The sequence below is a fragment of the Mandrillus leucophaeus genome, unplaced genomic scaffold (genome assembly GCF_000951045.1).
Source record: "Mandrillus leucophaeus isolate KB7577 unplaced genomic scaffold, Mleu.le_1.0 Scaffold595, whole genome shotgun sequence".
NCBI lineage: Eukaryota > Metazoa > Chordata > Mammalia > Primates > Cercopithecidae > Mandrillus > Mandrillus leucophaeus.
This window is the reverse complement of record NW_012106419.1, coordinates 1,821,514-1,838,613: the sequence shown is the minus strand read 5'-3', so window position 1 is coordinate 1,838,613 and position 17,100 is coordinate 1,821,514. Positions and strand designations below refer to the sequence as shown.

The 17,100-nt window shown below is 44.4% G+C and overlaps 1 protein-coding gene and 1 pseudogene across 1 annotated transcript in view; one reads left to right on the top strand and one right to left on the bottom strand.

The window, feature by feature from the left end:
• Window positions 1-17,100, top strand: part of ITGA9 (integrin, alpha 9) — a 385,411-nt gene that overhangs the window by 340,515 nt on the left and 27,796 nt on the right. The window contains exons 22-23 of the mRNA XM_011999512.1: window positions 862-981; window positions 5,626-5,727. Of these exons, the coding sequence (XP_011854902.1) occupies window positions 862-981; window positions 5,626-5,727 (222 nt within the window). The remainder of the gene's footprint in view (window positions 1-861; window positions 982-5,625; window positions 5,728-17,100) is intronic.
• On the bottom strand, window positions 8,817-11,087 carry LOC105553437 (annotated as a pseudogene).

The following is a 17,100-nucleotide window of genomic DNA, read 5'->3' as shown; positions in this document are numbered from 1 at the left end:
CTAGCATATAAAAAAGAAAACTTTTGTACCTTAAATTTGGGATTTATGTTTTCTATTTTTTGTTTGTTTGTTTGTTTTGAGATGGAGTCTTGCTTTGTCATCCAGACTGGAGTGCAGTGGCGTGATCTTGGCTCACTGCAACCTCCACCTCTAGGGTTCATGCAATTTTCCCATTTCAGCCTCCCCAGTAGCTGGGACTACAGGCGCCCGCCACCACTCCTGGCTAATTTTTGTATTTTTAGTAGAGACGGTTTCACCATTGGCCAAACTGGTCTTGAACTCCTGATCTCAGGTGACTCCCATACCTGAGCCTCCCAAAGTGCTGGGATTACAGGAATGAGCCACGGCGCCCAGCCGGGATTTACATCTCTATTGTAACTTTTGTGTTTCCTTGAGCAAGAATCACATGACTTCTTAGCCCTCTCATTTACCCTACCTAATAAATAGGCATGAAAGTATATTTGCCACTGCACAGGTGGAAATCACACAATGTAAGAAACGTGTCTGTGTTCAAAAGTCATAAGAATGCTTTCAGAATGCAAAGTTTAAGTGTGTGGTTTTAAAATATAAAAATATATATATATATTTCTCTTTGTGAATTCATCCAATTCTTGGTAGGATTAGCTAGTGAGCTGTTTTCTCCCAGTTGCTTGACTTAAAGGCATGCACTGGTTCCCACCGGGTGGGAAATCCCGTGAATGCCCTCTGGTGGCAAGAAAAAATGATTGCATCTTCTTATGGATTTCCTCGGCCTGGAATTGCCTCAGTCACCAAGTTCATGGAGCCCACTACTCTATAAATTGTTGTGGATTTGTCTTTGTTCTTAATTCCATTGGAAAATTTTCTGACTTTTCTTCTCAGGACTGTGAAAAACCAGGAATTTCTTGCCTAACAGCACACTGTAACTTTAGTGCTCTTGCTAAAGAAGAAAGTCGTACTATAGACATTTACATGCTGCTGAACACAGAAATACTGAAAAAGGTAAGCCCTAAGGAACCACACTTGAAGGATAAATGTAGAGGCATTTGAATTGTTGACATCCGATTTTGGGGAAAAAAAGGAAAACATTTGATTTGGTGTCCTCATGACGCTCCGGCTGCCCCCTCTTTTGGCTGTCTACAAGAGACTCTGTATTTATTTTTATGTACTTCAGGGGTACAAGTGCAGATTTCTTACATGAATATATTGTGTAGTGGTGAAATGTGGGCTTTTAGTGTACCCATCACCTGAATAGTGAACATGGTACCCAATAGGTAACTTTTCAACCTTCACCCCCATCCCAAATTTTGGAGTCTCCAATGTCTATTAATTCTACTCTTTATGCCTATGGGTACCCATTACTTAGCTCCCACTTATAAGTGACAACATGCAGTATTTGACTATTTTTGAGTTATTTCACTTAGGGTAATGAACTCCATTTCCATCCATGTTGCTGCAAAGGACATAATTTAATTCTTGGTTATGGCTGAGTAGTATTCCATAGTGTGTGTGTATATATATACACATTTTCTATAACCAGTCATCCATTGATGGACACTTAAGTTGATTCCCTATCTTTGCTATTGTGAATAGTGCTGCAGTAAACTTACCAGTGCAGGTATTTTTTTATACAATATTTCTTTCCCTTTGGGTATATACCCATTAGTGTGATTGCTGGATGTGGTAGTTCTATTTTTAGTTCTTTGAGAAATCTCCATACTGCTTTTTTGATTGTACTAATTTACCTTCCCATTAACAGTGTATAAGTGTTCCCTTTTCTTTGCATCCTCACCAACATCTGTTGTTGTAGTTGCTGTTGTTGTTGTTTAACTGTTTAGTAATAGTCTGGCTGCCCCTTTTGAAACTTTTCCAGCAAGTGCCATTGGTAATTCTGCTGGTAGACAATGCCAGGGTAAAATACCAGACCCTTGCTACTCAAAGTGTGGTCTGAGGACCAGCAGCATCAGCATCACCTGAGAGTTTGTTAGAAATGCAGAATCCTGGGCTGCACCGCAGACTTAATAAATCAGCATCTTCATTTTAACACATTCCCCAGGGATTTTGTTTGCACATTTAAGTTTCTCATGCTTTAGCTTGCATCAGAATCACCTGGAGATCTTGTTCAAACACAGATTCCTTTGGGGTGGAGTCTGAGGCTCTCCAGTTGCCACAAACACCCAGGTGATACCAGTCCTGCAGGTCTAGGGACCTCGCTTTGGATGAAGGTGGGCTAACCTTTTCTGTAAAGGGCCAGTAGTAAATATTTCAGGCTTTGCAGGCCCTACAGACTCTTGCAACTGTTCAACTCTGCCATTGTATTGTGAAAGCAGCCATAAACATGAATAGGCATGGCTGTAATCCAGTAAAACTTTATAAAAACAGGCAGAGGGCCAGATTTGACCCATGAGTCCTAGTTTAAATGACACTTTGTTTTAGTCCAACTTTTGAACCACAGATCACTTTGCTATTATGAGTATATCACAGGTGGTTCATTAAAAAACACCTCAACCAGTGCATCAGTGGCTCTTGAAGAATCATACAAATTTCCTATGATTTATTTTAAGATGAGAGCTGCTGAGAGGCCACTTCCAACAAGATGCTGTAAAAATAATTACATGTGAAGATAAAACTAAATATGCATGTTAGTTACAGAGATTCCAATTACTTTTCTTTAGAAAGACTAATTGTGTTAATCTGTACAAGACTATCCGCGTGTGAATGAATAGCCTTAGAAAAGTCATTCTGTGAAATAGGCACAGAGGTAACACACTGACCTGAGAAGATGCAGGCATCAGGGGATGTTTTTCCATTTTAATCTGTAGCTGTTACAGCCCTCACACACCCGAAGAGAGCTGTGCATAGTTCTGGTTTCTCTGGTTTGCTCTGGAGGGAAACTGGTTTGGGGCAAGTTGGACTCACACCACAGTGCTTTCTTCTCCCTTTGTACCTCTCCCTTTATAAAGAACAGTGTTGGAGGACCAGGCATGACTTAGAGCACCACTGGCCATCCTCTGATTCCAGAAGGGAGCCTGGAAACCCCACATCTAGGGAAGTACCTTCCTGAAATGTGTCCCCAGGCCAGGCTGGAGGGCTATGCCTCTGCATACTTACCTATCCCATTTGTATTCTTCACAAATGGTGTTGCAGACAGTTTTATTGCCTGTGCGATACTTGCCACTGTCCACAGAGCCCTGGTGACAGCACTGGTGGCTGTAAGCCACTCTGATGTTTCCTTTATCCTCAACCCAGATGACCGCTGCTTGCACTTCAGTTATTTGCGCTTAACCATGCACAGCTCTGCAGCCTGGTTCTTCTGCATTTCTGTCCCGGTAGCTGGTGGTGACCCTTTGCCAAGGAACATGTCCCAGTGACTATTGTCCCCATGGGCCAGCCAGGCCAGTAGAGCCCCAGGCAAGAGAACTGAAAGCTGTAGGGTGTCATATGAAGCCTTCAAGGCTCATTCTCCATGTGCCCTTTCAGCAGAAACCAGGAGCATTTCCAGGTGCAAAGAAAAGCTTAGAACAAAGTTGACCTGGAAGCCAGATGGGGCCCCAGCTGCTGCTGGAGCTTCAGTCACCCCGAAGCCAGCTACAGCCTCCCTTGGGGAGTTTGAGCCCGCATGGCTCCAGGCCTCCTGAAGGATGTGGAGCAGTGCCAGCCTTGTGGTTTGCCTGGGCCTACGGTCGTGTTTATTTTCCTTTTGACCTCAAGATCTGGCCCCAGACAAGGGAATTTGAGGTTTTACTGTTTTGACCTTAACAAGTTTTCATTTGAAATGTAGGATCTGACTTTTAAAATCACTGTAGGATTCGGATTTCTTTCGAAGTGTTCTTCCAGTCCGTAAGGCTTTTTTCACTGATTGTACAACCGTGGGGGCCCATCCTGTGCCAGACTCCTTGTCTGCTTAGCCTGTAACATTGGCAATTATCATCATCATCATCATCATCATCATCGTTATTAACATCCAAGGTTATTTTTATTTGTTTTAATTTTTTTATTAAAAAAATATTTTTAGAGACAGGATCTCGCTCTGTCACCCAGATGGGAGTACAGTGGTGCAATCATAGCTCACTGCAGCCTCAAACTCCTGGGCTCAAGTGATCTTCCTGCCTCAGCTAATCCTCAGCTAGGACTGCAGGCACGTGCTACCATACCAGATGAATTTTTTTTTTTAATTTTTGGTAGAGATAGGATGTTTCTCAGGCTGATCTTGACCTCCTAGCCTCAAGTGATCCTCCCACTTCAGCCTCTCAAAGTGCTGGGGTTACAGGCCTTAACCATTGTGTCTGGCCCAAGATTATTATTATTATTCCAAATTGAAAATACAGCATATCCTGACACATAAAACCCCACCTTTATAAAACTGTTAAATTGGTAAAAGATTATTTGTTGCTTAAAATTATTGCTTGCTTAAAGTGAGTGAACTGGAGTAACTCTTTTGAATGACAAGCTTCCCAAAAGCATTTAAAATGTGTTTTATGGTTGTTTTAAGAAAAGAATGATAATTGACGTATAACTCCCAAGTCACATATACAGACTGGGGTACCTCTGTGCCCCAGGAAGGTCTTTGTGGTTTCATTGGCAGAGATGAGCAAAGGGTACCCTTGGAACTGTTTTCTGTGGAGTCCTCTACCTTCCTGTTCTTTGAGAGTTTAGCCAAAGGTGGCATCTGAGTGTGAGCTCCTTGCATGACAGGCAAGCTGGGTAGATATAGGTGGGGACACCACAAGACACCTTGCCTGTGGAGTCCCTGCTGCACCGCAGGTAGAATGTTGAATGCACTAGTTCTCTGCTATCTGTTTCCACAACAGAAGCCAGGCTTCCCTTCTGCTTCACGATCAACCTGTCCCACTGGCTTGAGGTTCTGGCTCCTCACCAGACCACAGTTTTGCCAGTCCCTGTCTTCTTCCAAATTCATTCTCCATCCCTGCTTTGGCGCCATTTTCTGGTTATCTGGATCAGTGGCTTTGAATCTGAGCCCACAGGAAGGCCTCTGCCTGCCTCTGGCTGGGGGGTGATTCCTGAGTCTTAGATGTGCTCCCTTATACCCCTGCCCCTTTCTCCCTAGTTTATAAGCCAGATATTTCCCCCTTCCCCATCTCTCCATCAGGCACCCTCTTTCAACGTTAAATGGTTTTGATTCCCAAACAACTTCATTTAAGAGCAAAGAAAGAGTTAAAAGCAACTCATATGAAGGGTTTGAGGGTTGTGGTCAAGGCAGGAAGATGCCTATAAAATGTAGATCAGATGCCTTTTGTGGAATGCCAAGCCTCGATTTGCTGTACACAATTAAGCAGTTTTATTTATCCTCAACTCTTTGTGAACATGTCAATAGCAATATCCAAATATCTGACTCTTACTGCTTGGAAACCACAGCACACAGCTTGCATGTGTTGATTACTCCATCATTTCCCAGCAAACGCCATCATTTCCCAGCATCCACCATGAGCTGCAAAGAGTTCTCAAGAGAAACCCTGGAAGTCTGTGTTTATGTGGGTGCCTGGGATGGAGAGGTATCTAGTTCAATGATAAAATTTTTGTCTGGGCTACATGGAATCATGGAATTTCAGTTCTGCCCAGTCCCTCTCAAGGCCCAGCTATTATCATAGAAAAATCTTTGAGTAAGTTGTGCTGTTTCTTCCACAGGACAGTTCATCTGTCATCCAGTTCATGTCCCGCGCCAAGGTGAAGGTGGATCCTGCCCTAAGGGTGGTGGAAATAGCTCATGGGAACCCAGAAGAGGTGACGGTGAGTCAGCCACCCCAGGACAGCCCTCGTCAGAGGGCAAGGGAAGCTGGGTGACTTGGAGACCTGGAGCTGGAATTTGAGGGTCAAGACAGTCTCTAAGCCAAGATGTTGGGTTTGTGGCAGACCCGAGACTATGCCTGCCTTGGCTTCCAGGCCCCCCTGGAGAACTTCTGTGGTTTGTTCTCGTGATAGCATTGTCCTTTAGGATGCCATCATTATGTGAACGTTTCCTGCTATGATTGTCTGGAAATGGTCTGGAAGTACCCCTGCCTCAACAGGGTTGGATTTCCACTGTGGAGCCAGGACTATTTATATCTTTCTTAGACCTTTCCTAAGGCAGACCACATCTGCCTTACCCATCACATTACTCCATGGGTAAATACTGTGTGTTTGGTTTGGTTTGGTTTTTAAGAGACAGGGTCTCACTCTGTCACGCAGGCTGGAGTGCAGTGGCACAGTCATAGCTCCCTGTAGCCTTGAATACCTGGCCTCAAGGGATTCTCTCATCTTAGCCTCCAGAATAGCTAGGACTACAGGCGCACTACCATGCCTAACTTTTCATTTTTTTGTTCATTTTTTTGTCAAGATAGGGTCCCACGATGTTGCTCAGGCTGGTCTCAAACTCCTGGCCTCAAGCAATCCTCCTGCCTCAGCCTCCCAAAACACTGGGTTTCCAGGCAAACATTGGGTGTTTTAAAAACAAGTTGTTTGAATGACTTAAAGAGATTACACCCAAATTGCCAAGACGTAGTAACTGCTCTTTAACCCTGTATTTACCACCCCCTTCTCCTCCATAAAGTGCAGTTGGCACCAAGGCCTCCGAGACACGGGAGGATGTGGCAAACCACGAGGCTTATTGTGGAGGTGTGGGAGAGGCTGGAGGAAAGCTGTGGCCTTGGAATTTTATTGCCTTTGATTGTTGTTCTTGCAGGAGCGGGGGGTTGAGGGGGGTTCATCCTGCACTTGACGCCCACACTCAGATCCCAGGAGAGTAGAGGAGGAGACAGTAGCCGATGCACTTCTTTTGCCAGTGAGCTATGCAATGATGCTACCTTTCTGCATCCCCTTCTGTGGAATTTACCTTCTGTCAAGGGCGACTTACCCTTTCTTACAAGAGTCAGTGTTGCTGTGACACATTTACAAAAGTGATAAGTTTATAATGATTATGTGCTTAGAAACTGTTGTTAACTTACTCTCTGACAACAGTGGAGACACAACATGTCGAAATGTCAGAATGGGGATCAAACCAAAGACCACTCTTACAAGACCCTGGTTGCGAAGGGTTCATATGGAAAATAAATGCTGGGCCGAGGCAGGCAGATCACCTGAAATCAGGAGTTCAAGACCAGCCTGGCCAACATGGTGAAACGCTGTCTCTACTAAAAAATATAAAAATTATCTGGCCGTGGTGATGGGCTCCTGTAAACCTAGCTACTCAGGAACTGAGGCTGGAGAATCACTTGAAACCAGGAGGTGGAGGTTGCAGTGAGCCGAGATTGTGCCACTGCGCTCCAGCCTGGGTGACAGAGTGAAACTCCGTCTCAAAACACAAAGAAACAACAACAAAAAAAAACAATAATAATAATGATGCTTAGGGACCTCAGTAAAACTTCAGTCCTGCCCATTTTTAGTGAGTAAGAGGTGATAACATCAGTGAGCCTGGGATGAATATGAATTCCTGAATGAGTGAGGGGTGGGCATTCCCTACTCACTGAGGGGAACGAGTGTTCCATGCAGATTTTTATGCTCTACCCACAAGAGAAGTTGTCCAAGCACTATTTTTGTTCGTTTGTTTGTTTGTTGGAGACAGGGTCTTGCTTTGTCACCCAGGATGGAGTGCAGTGGTGCAATCATGGCTTACTGCAGCCTCTACCTGTCGGCTCAGGCCAGGTACTAATTTTAATAATAGAAACCAAATGGATTGATGCTGGGTCACTTACTACTTACAGTCAGTTTTTCTGGAAGGTCCTATATTTGGAGTTGGCGTTTCCCTTTTCTTCCCTGCCTTCTGGCAATTTAACTGCTAATTCAGACCTCCACCTGGGAAGTGAAAGAGGAAAGTGGTTCCCTGCTCATTGTCATAGTTCTGGCTTAAAAGTTTTATAGCATTAAATACATGCCCAACATGAGAGGTTTAGAATGTTCTGGTAAACCACAGTGTTAATAAGTAGAAGCTAATGGAAATACCTAACAGGTTTTCTACATGTGGAATCCCTTGTGTAGATGAAAAAAAAAAAAAGTACTGGGCATATTGCCTTCCATTATAGGACTAGACTGTGGGATCCAGGAAAGTGTTGCTTAACATCTCGTTGGATTCCAAGTCATCTGTACTTCCCCAAAATATCACTTCCATTAATTACTGTTCCAATTTTGAGCACTATGGTGATATTTTCATTATCAAGAGTTCTTGGGAAGAGGCTGAGGTTTTTTTTAGCACTCCCAAGAAAAAATTAACACACATGAGAATCCTACAATGCCCCTTTTCCCTCCTTTCCATGACTTTGCCTTTTCAGTCCATGAGCTACAGTGAAGTTCTACAATCTGTTGTTCTCAATTTTCCTGGCAGAAAAAAAAAAAAATCTTTTCTGAGTGGGAAGGTTTGCCTTTTTAGAACAAACACGTTCTTCCCTGCGTGATTCTTCTGAATGCCTGGCCCTCTGTCAACCATCAGTCTGAAGGGGAATTTCCATAAAGGCTCGCCACCAAATTTAAATCAGGCAAAGTTTCAAAGATTTTAGATTAGGCACCAAATTGTTATGGCCTTGGAAGGAACAGGAAATGTACTTATATTGGTATCCAGCAGTGTGTGAGTGGAGAGGAAAACAATCAGATTTTTAACCACATAACGTGTGCATGGTGGTAAATTTAACTGATTGAGAAATCAAGCAATTTTCCTGTGATTTTTTTAAACAGGAGTTTTAAAGTGCATTTTATATTGAGTAGTTATTTCACGTCTTCTTAAAACAATTATTGTGTTGAACTAAAAATAAACAAGGTAGTTTGTTCACATAACAAATCTATATTCAAAGACATGTGTACAAATTTTCCACTTAGTCCATTTTTCTGTTCTCAGCATTACTACAAATGCCTTATTCCATCATCACGTTGAATTCTTCAGTATCTTCTATATCATTCCGGGGCATCTCTGGGAAGTAGTGATGCCTGTCTTCCCTTAGAAGCACACTGATAACCCCAATATACCCACAATTCACACTTTTTTCCTTCTCTGAGGTGTGCTGTTTTTTGGCACAACAGAAAAAACACACTACTAGGAATTGAAAAACTGCTTTCTGGGCCTGGTTAGGTCATAAACTATAGAACCTTAGGTCATATATTCTCACCAGGTGCTTGTTTCTCCACTGCAAAAAATAATTCATATTTGCTTGGTCCTTTGTAGTCCTTTACTGTTTCATTTATCTTCATGATGACCCTTAAATTTAAGTAAAGTAGTATTATGCTCATTTTATAGAAGAAATTCAATCTCAAAGAGGATACAGTCTCCCAAAGATCCCACAAGCAGTAATATATTAGGCAGAGCTAAACTCACACCCTCTCACTCAAGATCCTAGTATTGGTACATGCCACGCTAATAAGTGTGCTAAAATGGATGAAGGGGCAATTTCTCAGGTCCCTTCCAATGATTCTGTCCTCTGCTTCTACTTGATATTTTTTCTCTCTTCTCTCAACTAGCGTTAACATCTGAAACTATATATAATCACCAAATTTCATTTACCATGGTTTTTTTATTTAATATTTAAATTTTTCTATTTCCATGTTAAATCCAGAGAAATGTTACTTTTTTGAAAGTTTCTACTGCTGCCTGCCTCTCTGAAGGCCACAGGACTTACCTATTTGTTTGTCAAAGCAGAAATTCCCAACATTTTGTAAACATCACTAATTTTTTTTATAGCTGTAAAGATGATTATTCCATACTTAAAACCAATTCAGAATAAAATACTCAATACTTCTTATTCCCAGGGTAGTAATTTTAATTAGATTCTATTGATTTGTTATTTTCTCCTGTGTGCCTTTATTTGGGAAATACTGTTGGTCTACCATGCTGTCGAGTCTCTTTCCCTAACAAGAAAACATCAGTCTTACGAGTCAGGAAAGCTTTTACTTTCACTATCACATATGAAGAATGAACTGAACACCTAACTTGGAAAGTAAAACTTAAATAAGGGATTCAGGACACTTCCCAAGGGGTCATATGACCAATTTAAGAGTTGGTATGATGTGCCTAAAATAACAAATTAACTCTTTTACTTATAATAAAAGTACAAATGTGCTGATTAGACATGCTGACATGTACATATGAAATATGCCTAAAGCAAATTAAAAGAAAACAAAATACATTCTATGGCAATCTTGAAAAGTCTGGGAGCTCAATAAATATTAAGAGTATGCTCTCGACCTGGCGCGGTGGCTCACGCCTGTAATCCTAGCACTTTGGGAGGCCAACGCGGGCAGATCACGAGGTCAGGAGATCAAGACCATTCTGGCTAACATGATGAAACCCCATCTCTACTAAAAAATACAAAAAAAAAAAAAAATTAGCCGAGCGTGGTGGCAGGCGCCTGTAGTCCCCACTACTTGGGAGGCTGAGGCAGGAGAATGGTGTGAACCCAGAAGGTGGAGCTTGCAGTGAGCCGAGTTCACGCCACTGCACTCCAGCCTAGGCAACTGAGCAAGACTCTGTCTCAAAAAAAAAAAGTATGCTCTCACAATGAGAGCATTAAACACTTGGTAATTAACATAATTTAATATGCCAAAAATGAGAAAATATACAGGATGAGGGATGAGGAGTACACATAGGAAATTTTTGTGATTTTCTTCATTTGATTGTATTGCTTGCTTGTCTTCAGGAGGGAAGATTTTGACTTCAAAAGTAACAAAATATTTAAGAAGGAAATTCACATCTTTCTGTTCTAAATGGTATTCTTGTGCTATTTTCTCAGCAGTCCATGTTTCTGGAAAAAATTTATGATTATTGAGGAAGTGTCAATGCTTCTACAATGGAAATTTTGCCTTTGGGAATGCTCTTAATATTTATCATACCAAAGTGATGGCCTTTCAGCAATCTGAATTCCTTTGGCTCTTGACGTGTTGTTTCAGAAGCTTTTACCTGCGCGGAAGACACGGGATCTTTGGAATCAACATACACGTCTTTTAGAAATGACAGCAGCTTGTCACCTTTATGAGCAGTCTCTCCCTTCTGGGTAGAGACTAATCTGCTGTCACAGGAGGCTGTTGGTAGAGGACTGCCTGGGAGCAGGAGAGGGCTTCATCTTGCTGATTTCCCATTCCGCTGGGTTCTCTAGGTTGAAATGCCTGATCCTGTGAGTCACCGCAGCCCCCATCTCCTCATAACATAAGGCCCTCAGGTTTACGCCACACATGGGAACACTGGCGCAGGGAACCTCTGGGGCGCCCAGAGCGTGCACACGTGTCCTATGATTCTTTATATCTTTTATTTTTATGCCATGGTTCAAGTTGTGCTTTACAGAGCATTTGGGTGAATAACTAGAAATATGGCATAGATTCTTGAGGCTTTGCCTGGTTCACTAATGACTGGCTCCAGGGCCTTTCTCAGGGAGCGTGTTAGCATATGTCTAGGATCAGCCACAGCCGGACCTGGCTCTGTACAGACCCAAACCTGAGAATGCCATGTGAGACCTGCGTGACTGCAGAATCAAAGTGCTGGTTGCGAGGTGCCAAGTACATGTTGAATTACATCTTCAACCTAACTCTATTTACCTTTCAGGGAGTGAGTAGGGGGTGAGAGGGGAAAATTCAGAAAGTGTTGTTTGAGGCCCACAGAAACTCTAAAGATGAAGAACAGGAGAAATGTAGTTAACCATGCCCTGGAAATCTGGCCTGCAGAAAGGAAAGGAATTTATCTCTGAGAAGGCCTTCAGAAAGAAAATGAGTAGGCTCTGGAGATGTTCATCTGTCTTCATGCAGCCATAAAAAGATATCAGATGATGTTGAGGGGTGAAGGCGCTTTCTCTGATCCCTGAATTGGTTACTGAGGTCCACAGAAGAGGAAAGGACCCCATCATCTGAGGCCAGGAATTCCCCCAAGGCAAATCAAGACTTTATGGAATCAGCTCTGTTACTGCAAGACATCTCCTCAAACTCCCGTCTTCTCAAACTCCTGTATGAGAAGCGTGCAAGAATTCTTGCTATTTTCTTGATATTTTCAAATAGCAGAATACATGATAAACTTGTAAGTCCACAGATGAGTCCGTAAGCAGCTGCCATGTGGAGCGTGCACCAGACTGAGGTCTTCGGTGCCAGCCGGAAAGACTGGCTCTGTCGCATTTCAGCAGAATCAGAATGGATTCGAAGGCTATCCAGTGGAAGTGCTCAGAATTGCACTGGAAGACTGGAAAACCAGACCGAAAATCAGAGGAATCCGGAAACCTGGGGGCTATAGGCTATGTCCAGGCGCAGGAAGTCTGGCATGGTGTCCTGGACACGGGATACAGCTGTTCCTAGCTTCTCTTCACCTTGTGCTCTGGAGTCAGGCAGAAACCTTTCTACTTCCTGGAGTTGCTGAGAAGGTTCAGTGATACCAGCATGAAGCTCCTAGAAGAAGGGCTGGTGCACAGCTGCTGCTTAGGGTGGCACAGCACCTCTGCAGTCCTGCCCACATGTGACTTGCCCTTTCACACCACTCCCTAACACTCCCCACCAAAGATACAAGCCTGGTATCTCAACCAGAGAGGCATCTTTCGACATGGCAAGCAAGATTACTCCAAAAAAATGCCACTTACCATTCCTTTGGTGTACTGCTTCTAGAGGCAAAGTTTACCGCTTTTACTGTCATGAAATAGACTATGACTTGTTACTTATCCTTTATGTGACCAATTATAGTTACAATCATGTTCCATATGACAATATAATCTTTCCCCCTTGAACCTCACATTATGCTGAGATGTAGGATGAAGAGGAGGGTTGTTGAAGGGTCAACACCACCCCAACGTATGCCATCAGTAGTGGGTGGTGGGCAGTTCTTTCTCCTCACCCACCTCCCCACATGTGAGAATTAAGCTCTGACCATCAAGAATTGAGAAAACTCTCGGTATAGTTTGCCAAACATATGAGTCATATTTTCTAATGGTCATCATTTGCTTATTTGTATGATGAATATTTATTGAGGGCTTGCTAAGAGCCAGGCACTGTGCTAGGCACTGGAGACTCGATGGGTAACAAAAGAGACATGATCCCTGGCCTGCCCTCCCGGAGTTGGCCGAGGAGGCAGCAGTCAGCAAGGACGCAAACAAGGATTCTATTTCTAGTTGTGGTTAGTCCCCAGGGAGTAGCCTGCTTTAGATTGGGGGTCGAGGAATGTTTCTCCAAGGAAGCTGAGACTGGCAGATGAGAAGGAATTCACTTGCCAAGCGTGAGGAAGAGTGTCCCAGTTGGGGAGGAGAGTTGTATGGAGCCCCAAAAGGCTTGGCCTCTTCAAGGCACAGAAAAACCAGGTAGCAGGAAGCTGGTGAGCAGTGAAGAGAACCACGGTGGACCTAGGCAGGGTCCACCCCAGGTAACACCACTGGGCCGTTACAAAGGAAAGCCATTGAAAGCTTCTGTTTGGAGCAGGGAATGGCATGATCCAATGTATGTTCTTTAAAAATGATAGGCCATTGTGTGGATGGTGGGTTGTAGGGGCAAGGGTGGAAATAAGGAGCTGGTTAGAAGGCTGTGACTATCACCTGGCAAGAGGTCAGGGTGGCAGAGGAGACAGAGCAAGTGGACAGTATGTCTATTTCATTGAAGGTACAGTGACCGGTGCCAGTCACATGTAAGGAATGCTTATCCTGGAGGACTGGGAGGGATCCAGTGTCATCTCGATGCAAAGCCTCTTGCACGGCACATCCACAGGGGCACTCTGTTGATAGTGGCTGTCATTGCATAAAGAGATGGCCAAGGAGATGAAAAGTGAGCCTTTTTCTCCCCAAATCCTCAAGTCCTGGTCAGTTTACTCTAAATCAAAGTTTCCAGTCATCATCATGATTATCATCATCATCATTATTTTTAGGCGACAGAACCCATTTCTAAATTGAAATGTGCTTTGGTTGACTCAGGGGTTAGGTTCCTGGAACTCCCTCCTGGTGGCTTCCATACCCGCTCACTGGACCCCTGGGCTCTAAAGAAGCCACTGCTATGGAAAGTTGTATTTTCAGAAGGTTACCCAGTTCATCAGAGGCTTTCACTAGAGACTAGTTATACCCCCAATAACTATGAACAAAATGAAATTTTTACCCTCAAGACTTCCACAGCCCCAAACAGGTCAACACACATATACACAAACGTGCACACACACACACACACCCCTGCAGCACTGTATGCATATGTGCCCAGAGTATCTGTACTAAAGAGGTCAAGACAGGCTTCACAGAAGGAGTGACCCCTGAACAAGTATTGAAGGAATTTCCCACGTGGACAAGGAGGATCAGGCATTCAAGATGAAGTCAGATGGTATCTTGGGCTGGATTCTCAAGAAGCAGACCCTGAAATGAGGGCATCATGTAACTAGTTTAGTTAGAGAGGTGCTCCTAATGAGACTAGAAATAAATGGGACAGGATAGGAAAGAGGAGAAGGGAAGCAAGAGTGAGATTTCAGGGACCATCTTAGCCTCATCCTGATCCTGACCTCGCAGTTGGTCCTACCTGGAAGCAGGGGAGCTGGGCTCTCACACTCCTGTATCTGCCAGTCATTGGTTGGGGCTGCTCCAGAGGTAGTAACCCCAAGGCACTTTACCCTCTAAAAGTAAGGCAGCCTCTAGAAGTGAAGGCATGAAAAACCTGGGGGCTGTGCAGGCCGAAGCAAGAGAGGGGACCTGAGAGGATCTGGGCAGAGAACCGAGTCTTGGCCACAGATGGAAATGCTCTCCACTTGAAGCCTGGGTGCTCTGCTCAGCGTGTGTGTCTGTGTCCCCTTAAGATGAAAGACCTCATTGTGTGAGGTGTGCTCGAATCTGCCCAGTTCCTGTGAAGTGCTGGGCATGTGCTATAATTACCTCCTGTGACTCTGACATTGCCCCTGTGAACTAGGCACTACGACTTCCATTTTCTGTTGACGAAATGGAGGCTCTGGGAGTGAAGAAGCCTGCCGGATGTCCCACAGCTGGTCAGTGAAAGAGCCAGTTCTGGCCACAGCTCTGCCTGTTGGCGAGCCCTGAGTCTCCCTTGACCCCTTGCCTCTCTGGCTTGTGCTGTCCCGTAGCCCAGAGCCCACACACAGAGCAGGTGGGAGGAATCGCATTCCTGGGTGGTAGACAGCTGATCTTCTGTTTTAGGAGTGACCCTTGGCTCTAAGGGCCTCAGGAGCACATCATGCTCAGACTATTTGGTGGTCAGTTGGCTTTGGAACTCTTCCCATTGTGTTCTGATCCTTAACCAGATGCACAGATGTGCAGTCAAGGGGAGAATTCTCCATCGCTTCAGGTAAATGAGCTCCATCTCCTCTCTCTCTAAAGAGCAATGTGAGGATTATGGGGAGTAGTAGATCGGAAACCTCTCAGCATGGTGCCTGGCGCATCGTAAGTACTCTACAAATGTGATCTGTTACCAATAACAGAAATTAGCAGAGCCCAGCTCATTCCTCTGCAAATTCTGACAGAGCAAGGGATTTCGGAAACGTGACACCTGGCAGGCACAGGGCATGTTTAATATCTGTGTTCATCACAGCACAGACTTACAGTGCCAATCTTGCCAAATGCAGTTTATTTTTTGTTCATTTATGTCACCTCTGTAAGTCTCCCTGTGCCTCTGAACTGGCTTGCTTTCTAGGCTGAGTTCTGAGAGCCATCTGAGGCATGGTTCTGCTGAAAACATTTCTTCCAGCCCCAACCACCCTGTCTCCCTCCTCTCTCCCCCATACCTCTACTGGCTATTAGATGGAATCAGAAGCAGGTGGAAATGTCATCTCACTGCCACAGATGTTCTTCTCTTTCCACTTCTTATTTTACATAAATTCCTTCCTTCTGTTGAGACAAGTGTGTGACGTTGACAGCAGAGAGCATCTTGCCCTTGTCATTGATCTTTAGCTGGTCTAGGTCTGGAGTTGAACCTCCTCTTAGATGATATTGACTGAGCTGTCCCCCATCTCTGGAAGCTCTCCATCCAGCAGAAGCCTGGGCGAGATGTACAGCCATTGTGGTCATATTCTCAGGCCTTGTGGAGACATGGGCATTGCCAGCTGTTACAGTAGGCATATTTGCATTGATCAGAACATGAAAGTTTCCAGAAACACAGAAGTGAATCAAATAGTGTGATTTAGGTTCACCCACTGCCTCAAACTGGAAGCTGGCTTCTGGCCACTCCCTGACACCAGCTTGCCAACCTCAGGTGCATTAAACTGTACAGCAGCAGGCAGGGTGCCAGTGTCTGGACCTGTCTCGAAGGCCTGTTTGCCCTCCTCAGAGGCCTCCTTGAGACAGATCCTCATACTCCTCATTTTCGTCTGTTTTGTTGGTCAGCATCCAGTGTGTGAGCCCTCCAGCCAGGGTCCGCACCAGGCCATCAGCCATCCCTTCACTGGCCAGAGCTCCTGCCTTCCCCAGCTCAGCGTGCTATAACCCTCACAGCCACTCCCCCAAAACCAGCAGACTTCTCCTCAGTCAGTCTTCTCCTTTCACACCACCTTCTCTCTTATTGAAACCATGGATCTAACCTGGTGAACATTTCCCCTGCAGCCCTCTCACGGGGGCTGCTTTTTCCTTGTACTCCCACATGCAGTTATCTCTTCTGATCTAGATTCATTTTGCAATGTACTTTGCAAAATGCAAATCACATCACTTCCCTGCTCAAAACCCTCCAGTGGCTTCCTATTCCTCTTAAGGTAAAGCATGGAGATCTTACTGCGGCCTCCAGCTCCTGTCTGTCCAAGCACATCATGAACATCTTCCTGTGGCTTCTTGTTCATCCTGTTGGCTCCAGTCCACTGGCCGATGGCAGTGTCTCACCCTTGCCAAGTTCACTCATGCCAAAGGGGGGTTGCACATCATGTTCCCTCTCCTTGGAATGATCTTCCCTCCCTTGTTTAGCTGGTTAACTTCTGCTTGTCCTTTCACCTTCAGCTCAAATGGCTCCTCAGGGAACTCTGTTCAGTCCCATGCCTCTATCATGAGGATCTTTTATCATCATGAACTCCTCCTTTGTAGCACTTCCACAGTTATAATGGTGTATTTATTTGTCTAATTGGTTAGTAGTCTCTAGAAGCTGGAAGTACTGTGAGGGCAAAGACTGCCTGTTTTATTCATCAATGAATTTCCACAATGTCTAGCACATAGAAGATACTACAGACACATTTGTTGGATGGATGGATGGATGGATGGATGGATGGATGGATGGATGGATGGA